The following is a 17,237-nucleotide window of genomic DNA, read 5'->3' as shown; positions in this document are numbered from 1 at the left end:
CTCTTCAAACTAAAAATAAAGCTTATAAAAAGTAAATTATCTCATTTTATAACTTAAGTGCATCAAGCATTTCCTTAAATATAGTTCACACTGAAAATAAAGTTACTTTTGCTGTACAGTTGGAGTCTGTTATAATTATGAATAAACTTTGATGACAAGGTATGAAAGGTTATGCAATCACGCACACAGCTGTCTGTCTGTCTGTCGTGGGTGTACAGACAGACAGATATATGCACCTGTTCACAAGAGCTTCCCCAAACTGCGGGAAGTTGTTAGGAGCCCCTAGGTATCTAATTTGCATGAGTGTCTATATTAAAGTCCCTGTCCTTAATGATAAGCACATCTTCCTATCTAATCCTAAGACTCTTATTAGAAACATTGAACTAGGCAATCCGTAACACACTCAGTCTTTGGAAATGCTGAGCTACGCCAAATCATTATACGACAGCACCCCCACACACCTCCCTCCCCAGCCCACCTCTGCCCTGGCCTCCCCGTCCTAAAGCCAGCGGCCCCTCGCAGAATATGGTGGTTCCACGTGGGAGCCTAGCCACAGACGCTGGGAAGACTCAGGAGGTGAAGTACGAATTCTGCATGGAGTACAGGTGGTCAATGGGGTTGCCCACTCTGGACTGCAGGGGCCCGGATTCTGAGGTTGCTAGGAAACAGTCACCCAGGTTACTGAGGGAAGTGTCGTCACTATCCAGGTCATGGAACAGGGGCTCAGCACCTGAAATGGAGAAGAGACACTGACATGAGGTCTGGGAGGAGAGACTTGGCACATCCCTGTGACTCTTTCCACAGGGGAAGGAAAAGCAGGGGCTGGGGACAGCCGCAGAGAGAACCAGGAGGGACATGATCCAGGGGTCTGTCATGTCAACAGGGGCTCCTGTCCAAAGTGCAACACGTGGAACCATAAACCAGGACACACGGTGCTAAATGGAGTGCAACAGAGCAAAGGACAGCATGCACAGAGAGCAGGTGTGGGAGGCAGGATCCTCGCAGAGGCTGGGCCAGAGCCTGCAGAGGCTGGGCCAGGGGCCTGCAGAGGCTGGGTCAGGGGTCTACAGAGGCTGGGCCAGGGGTCTGCAGAGGCTGGGCCAGGGGCATGCAGAGGCTGGGCCAGGGGTCTACAGAGGCTGGGTCAGGGGTCTGCAGAGGCTGGGTCAGGGGTCTGCAGAGGCTGGGCCAGAGCCTGCAGAGGCTGGGCCAGGGGCCTGCAGAGGCTGGGCCAGGGGTCTACAGAGGCTGGTCCAGGGGTCTGCAGAGGCTGGGCCAGGGGCCTGCAGAGGCTGGGCCAGGGGTCTGCAGAGGCTGGGTCAGGGGCATGCAGAGGCTGGGCCAGGGGTCTACAGAGGCTGGGTCAGGGGTCTGCAGAGGCTGGGCCAGAGCCTGCAGAGGCTGGGCCAGGGGCCTGCAGAGGCTGGTCCAGGGGTCTGCAGAGGCTGGGCCTGGGGTCTGCAGAGGCTGGGCCAGGGGTCTGCAGAGGCTGGGCCAGAGGTCTGCAGAGGCTGGGCCAGGGGTCTACAGAGGCTGGGCCAGGGGTCTGCAGAGGCTGGATCAGTGGTCTGCAGAGGCTGGGCCAGGGGCCTGCAGAGGCTGGGCCAGGGGTCTGCAGAGGCTGGGTCAGGGGTCTGCAGAGGCTGGATCAGTGGTCTGCAGAGGCTGGTCCAGGGGTCTGCAGAGGCTGGGCCTGGGGTCTGCAGAGGCTGGATCAGGGGTCTGCAGAGGCTGGATCAGGGGTCTGCAGAGGCTGGTCCAGGGGTCTGCAGAGGCTGGGCCAGGGGCCTGCAGAGGCGGGATCAGGGGTCTGCAGAGGCTGGGTCAGGGGCCTGCAGAGGCTGGGTCAGGGGCCTGCAGAGGCGGGATCAGGGGTCTGCAGAGGCTGGGCCAGGGGTCTGCAGAGGCTGGGTCAGGGGCCTGCAGAGGCGGGATCAGGGGTCTGCAGAGGCGGGATCAGCGGTCTGCAGAGGCTGGGCCAGGGGCCTGCAGAGGCTGGGCCAGGGGCCTGCAGAGGCTGGGGGCCAGGGACCCTGTAGACTTGGCCTCAGAAGTGGCTCTCGAGAGTCTGACAGGAGTGTCCAGGATGACCACTGCGCTCTCCAACGGAGCACGCAGGCCGAGTGCCTTCTGTTTGCCAAGCTGCGTGGCGCAGGACAGGGAGGGTGGTGCACCCTCAACACAGAAGCCAGGAGGGCTCCTCGTGGGACAGCCGAGGGATGCATCAGCCAGAGGGGCGGCAAGGTGGCCTTCACCTGTGCCTGAAGTAACCAGGGGCAAACGGTCCAACCTTGTGAGGTCACCAGGGGCCTTCGGTAACATGGCCCCTGAGACTCTGAGAGGAAGAAGGTGACCCAAACCTCCTCTGCCTGCTTACCAAGGCCTAGTGTAAAGAGGCCCCACTGGACTGTGCCATCTGAAGGATGGACATCAGGCAGGTGCTCGTGTGTCCACAGGACATCAGGGATATGCACTGTGTGCACAGATCTGTGCATGGATGAGGTCAGCCCAGAAAGACCCCGCGAGGTCCAGCCTGGTGAAGGCTGGCTGAGTGTGAGGTGTGTGCAGGCAGCGCGGCTGTGACAAGAGAACTCATCTGGAGGGGTGGGGGACTGGGGATTGAGGCCAGGGGCGCTTAACCACTGAGCCACATCCCCGGGTCTTTTATTTTTCATTTTCAGACTGGGCCTCACTAAGTTGCTGAGGCTGGCCTCAGCTTCCTGAGCTGCTGGGATTTTAGGTGTGTGTCACCACACCTGGCCGTGAATTTTTTTAAGTGAGGGAGAAATGTGGACAAAATCTTCATGAGGATTTTGTCTTTGATACTTCTTTTTGGAAGGCTTGCTGAATAAAACTATCGTTTAGCTATCAGAGTAAGAGGCACAGTGACTCCATCTACAGATCAATGCATTGTACTCCTCCGAGACTCTGTGAGTGGCCCACAGCCACCCTGAGGGTGAGCTTTTAGCCTTGCAGCCCTGGGCTCACCCTCCTCGGGGGTCCCCAGGCCTCACCTCCAAGCACTGGCTCACAGAGGGAGCTGGAGGGGACATAAGGGATGCTCAGCGAGGAGGCCTCGGGAACTCTGAGATGAACCTCACTGGTGAGCAACAGGAGCCTTCCCCCTGCAGCCACCAGTAGCGGACCCTCGGGTGACTCTAGCCCTGCTTTGTGGGGCACTTGTCATGCAGGGGAGCCGCAGTGAGCATCTGGGAGCTGCGCAGGTGCGTCTGGGAGGGAAGGAGGGGCCACAGCAGGTGGGAGGCCCGTGGGGCTCGAGTCCTCTTACCATAAGGGTGCATGTGATCTCCGGGCATCTGGGGTGGGGTGAGGCCCTGTCGGAAGGGGTCGGAGCTGTAGACGCTCTGCTCGATGGCCAGCAGCTGCTGCGGGGTGGGCAGAGCCGTGTAGGGGTTCATGATCCCTTCCATCCCAGCACTCCCGCCACCATTTGTCTGAGCTGCGGAACAGAGAAGGTGGCAGATCATTCTCGATTTGCAGCCCCGATCCCCACCCGGACCTCACACCCCTCACTACCAGATGCCCATGCTGTGATCCAGGACGCCCCAGGCAGACACCACCACATCTCTCGGGACGTTTGGAAATCACACTCCAGGTCAGACCTACACCGTGTGGGAGTGACCACCGAAGGGTGCAGACACCAGGTGCTGAGAATTACAGAGGCCACCTCGAGCTGCCCCCCAGTGACTGTGTGATGGTGGCTGCAGAGCTTCATGCCTGGGCCTTATCCCACCTTTACAAGATGGAAGGAGCTGAGTTGACATTAGTGGCTTCAGCCTGTGCCCAGCCAAAGGCCCTCACCTTGGAGGTCAGGGGACTGGGCAGTTGAATCTTCAGCGCACCCTTGAAACATGGCATTTAAACAAAGGCTTGGATCCACACTCAGGTGTGGCAGCCCTGGAGGATGAACATAAAGGTCCACGAATCACCCATCATGAGCCCTCAGTCCAGGGGGAATCAGCACACCTGACCAGCAGACCTCACCGGCTGACGGGAGGACTCCAGGACACTGTGTGCTCTAGAGCCAGTGTGCTGCTGGTGCCCAGGATCTCGCCTCCTCCGCCTCCCAGCCTCTGCTTCTGGAGTCTCCCCAGGAGCCTCCCCGGGAGCTCTCTAAAGCCAAGGATTGGAGTCTGTGATCTCGTAAGGCCCCCTGAGTATATTCTTCTCCCCATGAGCTTGTCGCCTAGATGGGATCAGCTAACATCACCCCAGGCCCTCCGAATATCGCAGGGCCCTGTGAGACAGAACTGGCAGGGACCATTTCCCCACCTGAGGATGCACAGCCCAAGGTGTGAGGGGATGGAACAGCTGGTCCCAGGCATCAAGGAAAAGCCGAAGGAGCTGTAGCTCCTGACCAGCTCGCTGCCCGATTCCCAGCAGCCCATCCCAGCTCAGCTCATCCCTCTACTAGCATCTCTCGTTGTTAAGTGAGAGTCAGGGAACTCTGGGCTGCAAGGGCCAAATTATGGATCAAGCCTAGCCCAGACATCAAGCAAGCTCAGGGTCTAAGCAAGGACGAGGACCAACGTCTGGTGGCACAGCCTTCAAGAAGCGGTCCGTAGGCCTGCAGCCATGGCCCCCCCGAGAGCTTGTTAAAAACCTAGGCTCTTGGGGCCATACGACCTTCCTTGAAGAGCAGAACCTGAACTTCACCAAGATTGCAGGTGACCTGTGCGCACACTGACGTGGGAGACCCAGTCCAAGGCACAGGCCATTCAAGGAACCCTGGTGGGTGCTGAGTCCTTTAAGAATGACATGGCTCTAACACGTAAGTGTGGATGCTTTCTCCCTAGCACTTCTTAAACACAGACTGTCCATTCACTCCCCTCCCAACTCCTCATTCCTCCCCTATAAAAAAAAAAAAAAGGAGGTACATCCAGTGAGGGGTGGGTGGAAAGCCAGCCCAACAGAGGTAGTCAAAGACGACTCCCAAACTGGCTCCAACCCTCACCGACGTCAGAGGTGAGACTGGCGGAGCCTTCGTCCTCTGCGAGGGGGACTGTAACTTCGGCCCACCTTGGGGTTTATGTATTGTCATTATTTTATGCTATTGTGAAGGGGTTGCTATGGTTTGGAAATGAGTCTCCTCCAGAGGCCGAGGCTAGAGGCTTGATTCTCAGCCTGTGGCACTGTGGAGGACAGGGCGGCTTCGGGGACCAGTGGGAGGAAGCTGGGTCACTGGCACATGCCTGGAAGCTCCCTCTCTGTCCTTCCAGACCCCCTGCCTGGCTCTGCTTTCTGGTCCCCACGGGGCAGGCAGTTCCTATGCCACACACTCCCCACGGTGCGCTGCCTCTCACGGACCCCAAGTCAACAGGCCCAACATGGACGGGAACCCCGAGCCAGACCCTCTCTCCTCCGCTAAGTCGATGGTCTCAGGTAACTGTCACAGGGATGACGGGGAGTCTTCTGCCAAACTGGCCATCCTAGGAGGAGGGGGACTGGACATGAGAAACAGGACCCGCCGCTGACTCCACGGACGTTCTGATGTGTGCCCCAACCTTGCCCGGTCCAGACCAGGGCTCTGCACGAGCCAGAGCTCTGGAAGTGCTGCTTGGGGCCCACATGCTCTCACGGGCTCCCCCTGGCTCACCCCCATTGGCGGGCTTCTCTCTCGAGTGGGGGGGCTGGACTCCACCGAGTGCCCGTCACTCATGGAGCTGGGCAGGTGCCGGCCTGGGGCGCAGGGCCGGACTCGGCCAGGGCTTACCAGAACTCAGCCGCTGCGTGTTCTGCTGGTCCTGTTGCTGCTGCTGCTGCCGCCGGGCCAGCTTCTTCATCTGGTGGGAGAGACGACCCTTCAGAGTCGGCCGTGACAGGCCACTCACCAGGGGCAAGGGAAGGGCCTGCACTCTCCGCTGACAGGCACGTGGAGGAAGCACCTTCCCCATATGAAGCCAGGCTGAGGAAGAGCACCCCAAGACCCCTTCACAGCTGCTGGGGAGGACGTTCACCCCACAGGAACAGGGACTCCCTCTCAGCAAGGGCCCACAGGTGGCTTGGATGAGCCAGGAGACTATTCCTCCCCACTGGCCACCTTGAGTTTGAGACCCACCCAGAGCCTCAGCTAAGACACTTGAGCCCCACGTTTCCCAAACTGTGTTCTGTGGAACAGTGGAACATTGGTGCCCTATAATATGTTAACACATGGGGTGTGTGTGTGTGTGTGTGTGTGTGTGTGTGAGAGAGAGAGAGAGAGAGAGAGAGAGAGAGAGAGAGAGAGAGAAACACTGCATTTTAAAACAAATGTCTTTACTGCAAGGTTCCCCGGAGGTCTGAGTGCTTCTCTGCTTTATGCCTCCGTGGGGAAGGGAGCCTCTTCAGTGCCTGCTCCATGGAGCCCCATTCGGATGACTCACCCACCCCCAGCCCCACTCTGGGGAATTCGGCTGCAGGAATGGTCCCCTCGCCCACCCGGAGCAAACGCAGCAATGCAGCCCCTCAGCAGACCAGGGAGGAGGGACACAGGCACTTGCAGGGGTAGGAAAAGGCAGGGGCAGAAGTTCCAAGAGGGCCCACGACAGGGCGGCAGGCCCTGGCCAGCCAGGAGGGCAGGGTGGCAGGGTGGGCTGAGCTGGAGGGGAGGGCGGGAGGGCTCTCACACCACCACGCCAACAGGCGGTCTTGGGCCAGTCGTCAGAGTGCTTTTGGATTTCTCTTTGAAATCTCAAAAATGAAATGAAACAAAACAAACAAAAAACCCCTGGTATCTGTAGTGCACAGGTATACATTGAAACAAATGTGAATTAAAGAATATGGTTTTCCAAAGACCTGATTGATACCGATGGCTGGCCGGATTCAGAGGCAGGGCCACCAGGAAAACAGACTTTCCCCCAAACAGATGCCTCAGTGGGCCTTCCCCGGGCGCCTGGCTGAAGCCCCGCGGCAGCAGGATTGCTGCTGGAGAGAGTTGCTCTCCAGGGAGCTCGGGTAGGTGGCCAGGGCACAGCCCTCTGCTCCCGCGGCAGGAAGGGCGACACGGAGGAGGCGAGGAGCCTTACCTTAGCCCTCTGGTTCTGGAACCACACCTGCACCACACGGACGCTCAGCCCCGTCTCTGCGGCCAGAGTCTCCCTCACCTGGAACAAGCAACCGTTATTCCTGTAGAACCCGCCAGCGCAGTGCGGTAGGAGGCAGAGCGCTTCCTAGGCCGCGTCTGTGCAGAGCCCAGGCCTGATTCATGCTCAGCCAAAGTCAGAGGCCAGACAGGCTTCCCTCCAGGTGGAAAGGAGTCCAGGCAAACAGACCCCAAAGGCCGCGTGCTGAAGGCCTGTCCCCGTGCTGCACGTCCAGAGGTGGGGCTCTGAGGACTGGCAGGATCGCAAGGGCTCCAGCCTCGTCGGAGGATCAGTCCTGGTGACTGAATGGACTGCTGCAGGGACCTGGCGGAGGAAGTGGGTCTGCCCTTGGGGACTCTATCTTGCCACCGGCCTCTTGCTCCAGCCCTCTCTGCACCCCAGCTGCCAGGAGGCCGGTGGCCTCCTGGCCACACTCCCACCAGGACACACGCCTCACAGCAGTGGAGCCGGGGGACCCTGGATGAGGCTAAATAAGCCGCCCCTCCTTTAACTGTCAGGTCGGGGACCTGGTCGCAGTGATGAACGCTGGCCGACCCCAGCCACTCGGGAACTCAGACCCACGCTCCCAGGAGAGCTGCAGGCGTCCCCCGCTCTGGAGTCAGCCCTAGAAAGTGCCAGATGCTACAGCTGCAGGCCACTGGGGGAGGAACGGGGTGAAGACCGCTTTCCCAGGGCTGTCCACCCTCCCTCCTCCCACCTAAATCCACGGACCTTTGTCCCTCTAACTCAGAGACTTTGGGGGTTCTGCACTGTTACCCTGAGGGAGCCCTTCCCAGAAAGAGACAGAAAATAGGGCCACCTGGAACCCAGCAGGGCCAGTGGACACATGCACTGGGGCCAGGTAGGGACGAGGATGAGGGGGTCCAGATAATAAAGAGATGTGTTTAAACATCTGTCGGCCATCCAGGCTCACAGCGAGGCTGGCAAGAGGGCGGGAGAGGAGCGGCCCATAAAGCAGATCTGCAGAGAGGCCAGAGAGACATGGCCCCCCCTGGGAGTCTCCAGAGAAGATGGGATTGGAAAGCGCCCTGAACAAACACGCAGAGAGCGAGCCCCGCGCCTGGGAAGTGCTCCCCCTAATCATGCCACTGGGCTGAGCTTACATGGGGAGGATCAGGCCGGACTCTCAAGGTCCATCCACCCTCCTGCTAAGCGGGGCCTCTGCACCTGCTGAAACTCTATCCATTGCTCAGAGGCCCAGCTCGGAAGCCACCTGTTCCCAGGGCCTCGCCTGATTCCAGAGTGGACGCCCTTCCCGTGGCCCAGGGCTCCTTTGTCCTCCTGCTCACACCCTGGAGCTAGAGTCCTGGCGGACGCCACTCCTCGCTGTTGGTCTGAAAGGTGCCCAGGAACAAGCCTCCAGCACATGACCTCACGGAGGCTGGGAAGCCCTCGGGGGAGGGACAACCTGTCCTGAGCAAGCCGCCTCGGGGAAGCCGCTTCCTACCAGTGCCCCCGCGGAGTGCACCTCTGTGAGGGCAGGGAAGGAAGGGCACCTGGTGACAGAGGGCACTGCTGTTCCACCAGTTGTGACCCTCAACCCCTGCCCTGTGGGGCTGCGTCAGCCGTGGACCGCGGGCTAAGCCCCAGCCTCGACTGGCCTGTGAATCAGGGTGACATCCAGCAAGAGGACTTCTCTGGCTCCTTCTCTGCCCTGGCCTCTTGCCTTCGGCCACCTTCATGAGAACACGTCCCAGGAGGGCACTGCTCCTTCAGCCTAGACCACACAGGAGCAGGCGGAGCAGCCCACACCTGGACCCTGTGGGGCCACAGCCCCCCAGCCCAGAACAGGAAATGACTGTCTGCTGGGGTGACTCAGACTTCGGGCTACCTCCTCGCTACAGCAGAGGCTGAGGAATTCCAATAGGAAGGAGAAAAAGAAATGGTGACCTCTTAGACACGGCATTTCCTTTACAAATTTCAGAAAGAACGGTCACTCTCCTTTCACTGTGTAAAAGACAGTGCCCGGTACATGGCAGGCAGCTGGTCAACCATGAACGCTCAGTGACGGCCACAGTCATTGTGGCAGAGCCAGGTAACTGCCCCAGCACCCACCTCCTCCATCCCACAGTGAAGTCCTGAGCACCACAGGGCACGGGGTCACAGGTGGGCTCAGCCCCAGCCTCTCCTGCAGGACTGAGCTTCGCCCCCTCACATAGGGAGTGGCCGAGCAAACCTGGGAACCGGCGCCTGGCTGCACGGCCCCCTCCCCTCCCTGGTGGTGGGAAACAGGGTGACAGCTGGACAGCCCTTGGGCCCGTGTGATGGACAGCACAGCTGCCGTCAGCCTCGGCCTGCTCTCCTTTGGACTGTGGTGTAGGGAGAACACACCCCTCTCTCATTAAGGCCCGAGTTTCTTTATACCAGGTTCACTGCAGCCCCCTGGTCACGGCCCCTACAGGCATGGAGGGGGCTTTCAAAGCCAGGGTCCATCTGCACAGAGCCGGGCCACTCCACCAAAGGAAAGCCTATAGCTCGAAGGGGTCCCCGGCACACAGCAAGGAACAACCCGGCCACTGCCTCCCACATTTTTTGTCACAGCGTCTTAGTCTACACCAAAACGAACGCTTCTGTGTGTGAATTGGCACCACACACGGAGGCCCAGGGATCCCTGCCACACCCTAGAGTCCCCAGCAGAGCTCAAGCCCTCTTGCACAGACTGACCCCTCTTCCCCACCACCGGGACCCCATGTGCCAACCTCCAGAGGAGCCTGGGCACCCAGAGAAGCAGTGCTGTCCCCTGCCCTCCCTTCTGCCCTCCTGTACCTTCCTGCAGGGCTTGGAGGACACTTCGAACGAGGCCTTGAATGCTCTCCTTTGCTGGGTGGTCAGGATGGTTCTGGGGCGTTTGGGGCGCTTGTGGTCCTTGCCGTCCTCAGAGGCTCCCTTCCCCGCCCCCGGGGCGGACTTGCAAAGGCTCTCCTCCTCGTCACTTTTGCCTGAAAGAAGGAGAAGACGCTGCAGGGAGTTCCCAGAGGTTCCTGCAGGGGGGTGCACACCCCGTCAGGACCACTCTTGCATGCAACAGCCCGCGGCAAGGACCCAAAAGCTCCCAGGAAGAGCTAAGGAGAGCACTTCGAATCCAGAGCAGGAACCAGGAGGTCCAGGCTACACCCTGTGTCGCCACAGTGCTCCGCCCTGGCTGGTCCAGCGTGCGGCCTCCTCGGCAGGAGAGCCTGCTCATCGGCCTCCCCTGAGCATGAGGTGAGCGGCTGCTGCTCAGGCACCAGAATGCTGCTCGGCCTGCAAGTCGGCAGTCGGTGCTCGTCATCAGGAGCACCTCCCAGGCCTCAGCTCAACACTAGTGCACCGCGCTTCCCAGACACCGTGAAGAACTCTGCTCCAAAGGCCATCGGGGACCAGCACTGGATTGATCACCTGCAGGCTGAGACCAGTAACCCCGATCACCCATCAAAACTGCTGTCCATGAAATAAATAACCCTTCACAGAGTAACTGCAGACCATGTGAACTGCTTCCATTCCGTAAGCAGCAGGCAGCAGGGTGACTTTTAAAGGGGATCAAGACCTAGTACCCAGGCTACCTCTTGGGAAGCTGCGCCCAGGCTCTGCAGAGCCCGTGTGAGGAAGACTTCCTGTACAGGGGCCCAGCCACGTGAGCCTGGTCCCTGACCACTTCAGCTGCCACCGGAACAGCTCCTATCATCTAGCCATCACCGAACTCCCATTTTGGCTCCACCAGGGCCTTCTCATCTGAAGCTCAGAGGCCCTGTCCTCCTGCAAACACGTGAACCACAGCTTGGGCATGAAGGACACTCAGCCGTGAGTCCCTTGGGCTGAAGGGGCACCTAATGCAGGCACAGCCCAATGCCAGTTGTCACTTCCCCGCCGCTTCCTCACGTGCAATAATGCCCACCCAGTGGGTGTCCACGGAGTCCTTCTGTGCAAGCAGCTGGGATCCTGCCATACAGGTGGTGCTTAATAGGCGCTGTCTTTTTCCTGGGCCTCCCTTCCTCAAGAATACAAATAAGAGACACTGAAAGGTCGAAAAGTGTCCCAGCCAGGGTCCTCCTGGCTAGGAGGCTCCTCTGGCACCGTCTCCTCTGTGTGCCTTCCTGGGGACAATGCAGCTGGTCTCGGTCACGCTGGGTGAGGGGCTTCAGGTCCTCCTGGAAGGGGGAGACTGACCCTAGGAACTGAATGCCTCAGGAAGGTAAGAGACCCTCCCAGAGGATGAGAGGTTCACCCTGCAGGCCTGGTCAGTCCACTGCTCAGACCCACCCCCCACCCGTCCCTATGTCCAGGGAGGCCCCCTGGCCCCAGGGAACCTCCAGTGGCATTTCTGAGGAAACAGGCTGACATCCCACCCAAGTGTCCTGTGGAGCTCCTGCCAGGGTCACGCGGCTCAAGGATGAGTCTGCCGGGCTGTGAACACTTCTCCAAGACCTAGTTTTCTCATCAGGAAGAGTAACTGTGCCTAGCATGGTGCACTCGCTTGTACTCCCAGCCCGTCGGGAGACTGAGGCAGGAGGATCACAGGTTTGAAGCCAGCCTCGGCAACTTAGTGAGGCTCTAAGCAACTCAGCGAGACCCTGTCTCAAAACAAACAAAAAACAATAAAAAGGGCTGTGGATGTTGCTCAGTGGTTAAGCACCCCGAGTTAATTCCTGTTAGAAAGAGAGAGACAGAGAGAGAGAGAGAGAGAGAGAGAGAGAGAGAGAGAGAGAGAGAGAGTTGTGACTATTGTTGAAAGTAAATGAGGGCTGCATGGGAAGGCTTGGGCTTCCTGGAACATGAGAATCGCCATAACTACTTCAACACAAAGGACCTGTCCTCAGCCCTAGATGCCTGTTTTCAGTTGCCAGCAGCCTCGTGTCCAGGGGAGGGCTGGGTTCTGGTTCTGGACTCTGGCATTTCTCTCTCTGCAGAACTGACCCCAGCCCACAGCGAGTGGGCTTTGTGCACTGTCCCTGATGGGGACATCACAGCTTACACACTGAGACCCGTCCCCTGGGTGCTGGCTAGTTGTGAAGGTGGTCCAGGGACAGGATGGCTGCGGCCCTCTGGGGCTCTCTGTCACTGTGCTCACCTTGCCTAGGGCACATGCCTATTCCCAGAGAGCTGCTCTCCTCCATGAACCCACAGGGAAGAGGGGCAGAAGCAGGGCCCAGCAAGGTGGTGCCCCGCCCCTCTCCACACCCTGTCACCCTGCCAGGAAGCTGGCTGTGTCCAGAGGGAGGAGGCGGAGGGGGAAGAGAGGAGAGGGGCCGGGCCTGCGGGGAGAGCCTGCCCTGGAGTCTCTCGCGACCCCTCTGCCCTTGGGCATCTCACCCCCTTCTTTCCTCAGCCCCCGTTTTCCTTCAAGCAGCCCCAGAGCGGGGTCTCCAGACTCTCCATAGCACACCAGAGAGTGAGTCTCACAGGCTTTGCCCTGACACAGAGGGCAGCCTCAGGCCGCTTGAAGGCTGGCTCTGTTCACTGGGCGAAAGTGAGGGCCATACAGATGGACGGCTAGGAGGCTCCTCTGGCACCGTAGAGAGAAAGGGAGCCTTTTCCAGGCGTCCCCTTGGCAGGCAGGACCTGGCACCAGGCCAGATGGGGCTGCATGCTGTGGTTTGCCGACCCCTGCCCTGGACCTCTCCAAGCTGCTCTCCATCACAGCTTACACCTGCGACCCCTCCCCTGGGCTGACCCTCGGAGTGCTCCTGGCACCGTCTGAGGTGTGCTCCCAGTCAACAGCACACATTCACTTGGCAGGACATGCCTCTGCCCGCCCCACCACCCAGGGACTCTCGGGTGTCCTGGCAGGTCTGGGTGAGAGACTCTGAGGACGGAGGGGTGGAGGGGCACGTGGCACCTCCCACATGCAGGCAGATGCCACACCCAGCTGGCCAGGGTCAGCTGGCCATCGCTGACCCTCACCTGCTTCAGCCACCGTGTGTAAACATTAGGGGCATGTGACATCCTCCACTCTGCTCCTGGGACGGTCTGAGTGCCCTGCTCTTTCAGCAGTGCAGACCTGCTGGACGCAGGTTCCCATTTCTCCTTGGAGAACAGGTAGGACCTGGACTGCAGGCTTTGAACTGGCCAAAGAGAAAGGGAAGCTCTCACGAGGAGCCGGTGGGAGTGCTGTGAGCGGAAGATGAAGGGAACTTTCAAACAGCAGAGGAGCGGCTGCCAGAGACTCCCACACCCAGATGCTGCGGGCTGTGGCCGGGCCTCATAATTTAAGCCGACACCCCTCAGTGGAGATGAAAGGAACACCACTCGCGCTCTCCCACAACAAATGTCAACATCCCCGGAGGCCGTTGAGACAGGCCCAGCATAAATCTGACTCCTAGAGGGGAGGCCAGAGAGCTGGTCTCCACGCACGGCCCACCAGAGTGAAATGAACTGGCTTGGCACCAAGTCCAGACATGTTTCTCGGGGCCTTTCCTGTAAAAAGAGTGTCTGCAACGGCTCAGGCTGCCACTCCCCCGCTGCTGTGCCTCCCACCTGCCTCGGACCCAAGCAATCGCAGATGAAAGCCCCCGGCGTGGTTTATGGCTGGGAGACAGAGGCGCACTACCTGTGGGGCCTTGTAGATTCATCTCAGGTTATTGGAAAAATCCCAGCAGCCCATAAACAAGAGATGTCCGAGGGTGAGGGAGGGAAGCAGAGACCTCAAGCCAGGGAGGGCAGGCAGGAACAGCCGGCCACAGACGCAGTGAGCCTCATAAACGTCGGGTAGGCGGGGAATGGAGGAAAGGTCTGGGGTTCTCTCTGGGTGGAGGGACAGAACAGGGAGGAATGTATGAAGACAGGAGGTGTAGGAGCTCTTCCAGCCGCGGCCCTGCAGTGCGAGGCTGGAACTGCATTCTTCCCTGAGTAATTGTGTCACCTCTGGACGTGAGGAACTCAAAGCAGCACTAAAAATCCAACAGGCCACAGTGCAGCAAGTTCAGAGAAGCAAGACCCAGGCAGCTGCCGCCTTGCACAAGCTCTCCAAGGAGGCCTCCACCTGCCAGCAAGAGCTCCCAGAATACTCCACCAGGAACCTTGCACTTGGTCACTCCTCGATGAGCCCCACGAAGGCTCGTGTGCAACACTCTGAACAAGGACACCCCTGGGACAACTCTCCTCCCTGCCGATCAATCAGAGGACAAAGACCCAGCAGCACCTGCTAAGGGATAGGACACCAGGGCAGGTGTCACCTGCGCTGACAGTGAATGACACAAAAGATGGACAGAAGAGAGAAGGGATGCTTTGCCAAGAGGCAGGTCACCTGTGACAAGCAGAGCTGACCTGGGAAGGAGACGCGACCAGGGAGACTCCTCGCACTCTACTGCATGCAAGGCCGAGTGCCCTGAGCGCAGGGGCAGGTGGAAGAGTCCGTGCTCCTAAGGAACAGAAGCTGACCTGGGGAGGTGGCCTGCAGGGTGAAGGACACCCACAGTGTGCAGCGAGCTCCTCGGACATGGCAAGGACGGAAACCCGCCATTAGAAAAGAGAAGCATCAAATCACCAGAGAAGTTAGAGAAGGGAAGGGGCCCGGGGTCAGGGAGCAGGTGTCCGGAGAGGGGCTTAGCCGGCCAGGAGAGACGCAGGAGAGCGCGACAGAATGAGTGGGGCATGCCATTTGGGGGGAGGAGGGGTGCCACCTGGGCTTCCTGGAGGGGCTGATGTTGGGGAGCGGATGTCATTAGGAGGATGGACACGGGTGCTGGGGAGGGGCTCTGCGGCTGCCTCTGCACAGGAAAGCGAGAACCCGCGACACAGGGCATGGTGTGCCAGGGACGCACGGGCCTCGGCGGCCTCTGAACTGTAGTGCTCATGCTCACACCTGGGTGGCAATGTCAGCCTCAGGCCTACTTTGTACCTGGGCTGAGGGAACCTCTTGGGTCCCAGCACTAGACATGGACCCTGAAAAGATAAGCAAATGCCCATGTTCCAAACACCAGCTCTGCACCCAAACACCAGCTCTGTGCCCCAAACACCAGCTCTGCACCCAAACACCAGCTCTGCACCCAAACACCAGCTCTGCGCCCAACACCAGCTCTGTGCCCCAACACCAGCTCTGCACCCAAACACCAGCTCTGTGCCCCAAACACCAGCTCTGTGCCCCAAACACCAGCTCTGTGCCCCAAACATCAGCTCTGCACCCAAACACCAGCTCTGTGCCCCAAACACCAGCTCTGTGCCCCAAACACCAGCTCTGTGCCCCAAACATCAGCTCTGTGCCCCAAACATCAGCTCTGCACCCAACACCAGCTCTGTGCCCCAAACACCAGCTCTGCGCCCAACACCAGCTCTGCGCCCAAACACCAGCTCTGCACCCAAACACCAGCTCTGCACCCAACACCAGCTCTGTGCCCCAAACACCAGCTCTGTGCCCCAAACACCAGCTCTGTGCCCCAAATATCAGCTCTGTGCCCCAAACACCAGCTCTGCGCCCAAACACCAGCTCTGCGCCCAAACACCAGCTCTGCGCCCAAACACCAGCTCTGCGCCCAACACCAGCTCTGCGCCCAAACACCAGCTCTGCGCCCAAACACCAGCTCTGCGCCCAACACCAGCTCTGCGCCCAACACCAGCTCTGCGCCCAAACACCAGCTCTGCGCCCAACACCAGCTCTGCGCCCAAACACCAGCTCTGCGCCCAACACCAGCTCTGCGCCCAACACCAGCTCTGCGCCCAAACACCAGCTCTGCGCCCAACACCAGCTCTGCGCCCAACACCAGCTCTGCGCCCAAACACCAGCTCTGCGCCCAACACCAGCTCTGCGCCCAAACACCAGCTCTGCGCCCAAACACCAGCTCTTGCCAGGTGAGAGAGGACAGGTCTGGTCCCATCTGCACTGCAGCATGGCACGGACAGTCTTACTGCTGTCCTCCTAAGGGGTAAACACAGCCTCAGAGAGGCCCAGGAACCTGCACAACATACACAGGCCTCTGCGGCAGGCCGCTCTCACACAGGGCTGACCAGTCCAACCACCCCAGAGACACCCTCATGCACAGCTAGGAAGCCAGCTTATCAACCAGCACCTCAGCTATAGCAAATGACCGTCCCCACTGTGGGTTCTGGCCCAGGTGGGGGGAGACCCGAAAGCCCCTTCTCCCAGGAACACTGGATGGCTGTTCTTCATGTCAGAAGAGCACGTGCAAAACCTTGGACAGGAGCTCTGACAGCAAAATCAGGAATAGGTTCTTTTCGTAAGTTTGCTGCTGAGCTGAGCACTCTTGTCTAAAACTCTCACATCCCGAGGCCCAGTCTCTCCTTCTGCAAAATGGCCTAACAATTCCTCATGCGTGGCCACCAGCTGAGTGCGGCGTCTACATCCGCAAGGCCCACCGGCTGGACCCCGGCTCCAGGAGGCAGGAGCCTTCTCCTGCACATGAGTAAACTGAGGCCGGGTAGGGGAAAGGGGTCCCCTGCCCAAGGGCACAGGGCTGGGACGCTCCTCCTTCCCCGCTCCTCCCCCCTGCCTGTCTGGCCGGCCTCCCGGTGACTGTGAAGCTCCAAGGACACCTGGCCCTGCAGAATGCCCTGTGACCATTATTAAAGACTGAGGAAAGAAAGGGAGGCTTCCTGGGTGGAGTCCACCTGAGCTCCTGCTGGAGAAGGGACAGACCTCCTCTAAGTCCCCGATACCACAGCCCCGCCCTGCAGTTCCCCTGCCTCCCACTGTCCTGCCCACCGCTGCAGCCCCCAGAGGGCAGGCTCAGGAAGACCTGCTGGCGACCGTCACCAGCAGAGCAGACAGGAGCTGCGCTGCACTGCTGACAGGGGCCACAGGTGAGGTGTTTCAAGAAAGGCCCTTTGTTCAGAGAGCTCCTCGGCAGAGGGGGTTCCTGTGCCAGGCTGGGGCGGGGCTGGGCGGGTCAGAGCCAGGACATTCCCGGGTCACCTCTCCAGTCTGCACTCCCGAGCTCCGGCAGCCTGCCCGGCTGGGTGCGCCCTTCCTCGCCCTCAGCAGCTGGTGCTCCCGAAGGAGCCCTTGTGTGTGGAGGTCTGCTGGGAACCAGGACGCGGCACAGAAGGTGGCGTCCGTTTTCTGCCCCAGTCTCAGGCCTTCTCACAGCTGAACAGTCACACCTGAGTGCCCGCGGCCCCACCCCACCCACACCTGCACCCTTCCCACATTTCCCCCTCCCCTCTGACAAGAACAGCCCACGCAGCCCAGGCTGGGAGGTGCAG

At 59.7% G+C, this 17,237-nt stretch overlaps 1 protein-coding gene across 1 annotated transcript in view; it reads right to left on the bottom strand.

Moving 5' to 3' along the window:
- Positions 1–569: 569 nt before the first annotated feature.
- Lmx1a (LIM homeobox transcription factor 1 alpha) overlaps positions 570–17,237 on the bottom strand; it is a 123,844-nt gene continuing 107,176 nt past the window's right edge. Inside the window, exons 5-9 of the mRNA XM_027922875.2 lie at positions 9,870–10,042; positions 7,026–7,103; positions 5,735–5,804; positions 3,290–3,460; positions 570–730 (exon numbers count right to left, since the gene is read on the bottom strand). Coding sequence (XP_027778676.1) covers positions 570–730; positions 3,290–3,460; positions 5,735–5,804; positions 7,026–7,103; positions 9,870–10,042 — 653 coding nt within the window. The remainder of the gene's footprint in view (positions 731–3,289; positions 3,461–5,734; positions 5,805–7,025; positions 7,104–9,869; positions 10,043–17,237) is intronic.

Source organism: Marmota flaviventris, chromosome 12 (assembly GCF_047511675.1).
Source record: "Marmota flaviventris isolate mMarFla1 chromosome 12, mMarFla1.hap1, whole genome shotgun sequence".
NCBI classification, from domain to species: domain Eukaryota; kingdom Metazoa; phylum Chordata; class Mammalia; order Rodentia; family Sciuridae; genus Marmota; species Marmota flaviventris.
This window is presented reverse-complemented; position numbering and strand designations above follow the sequence as displayed.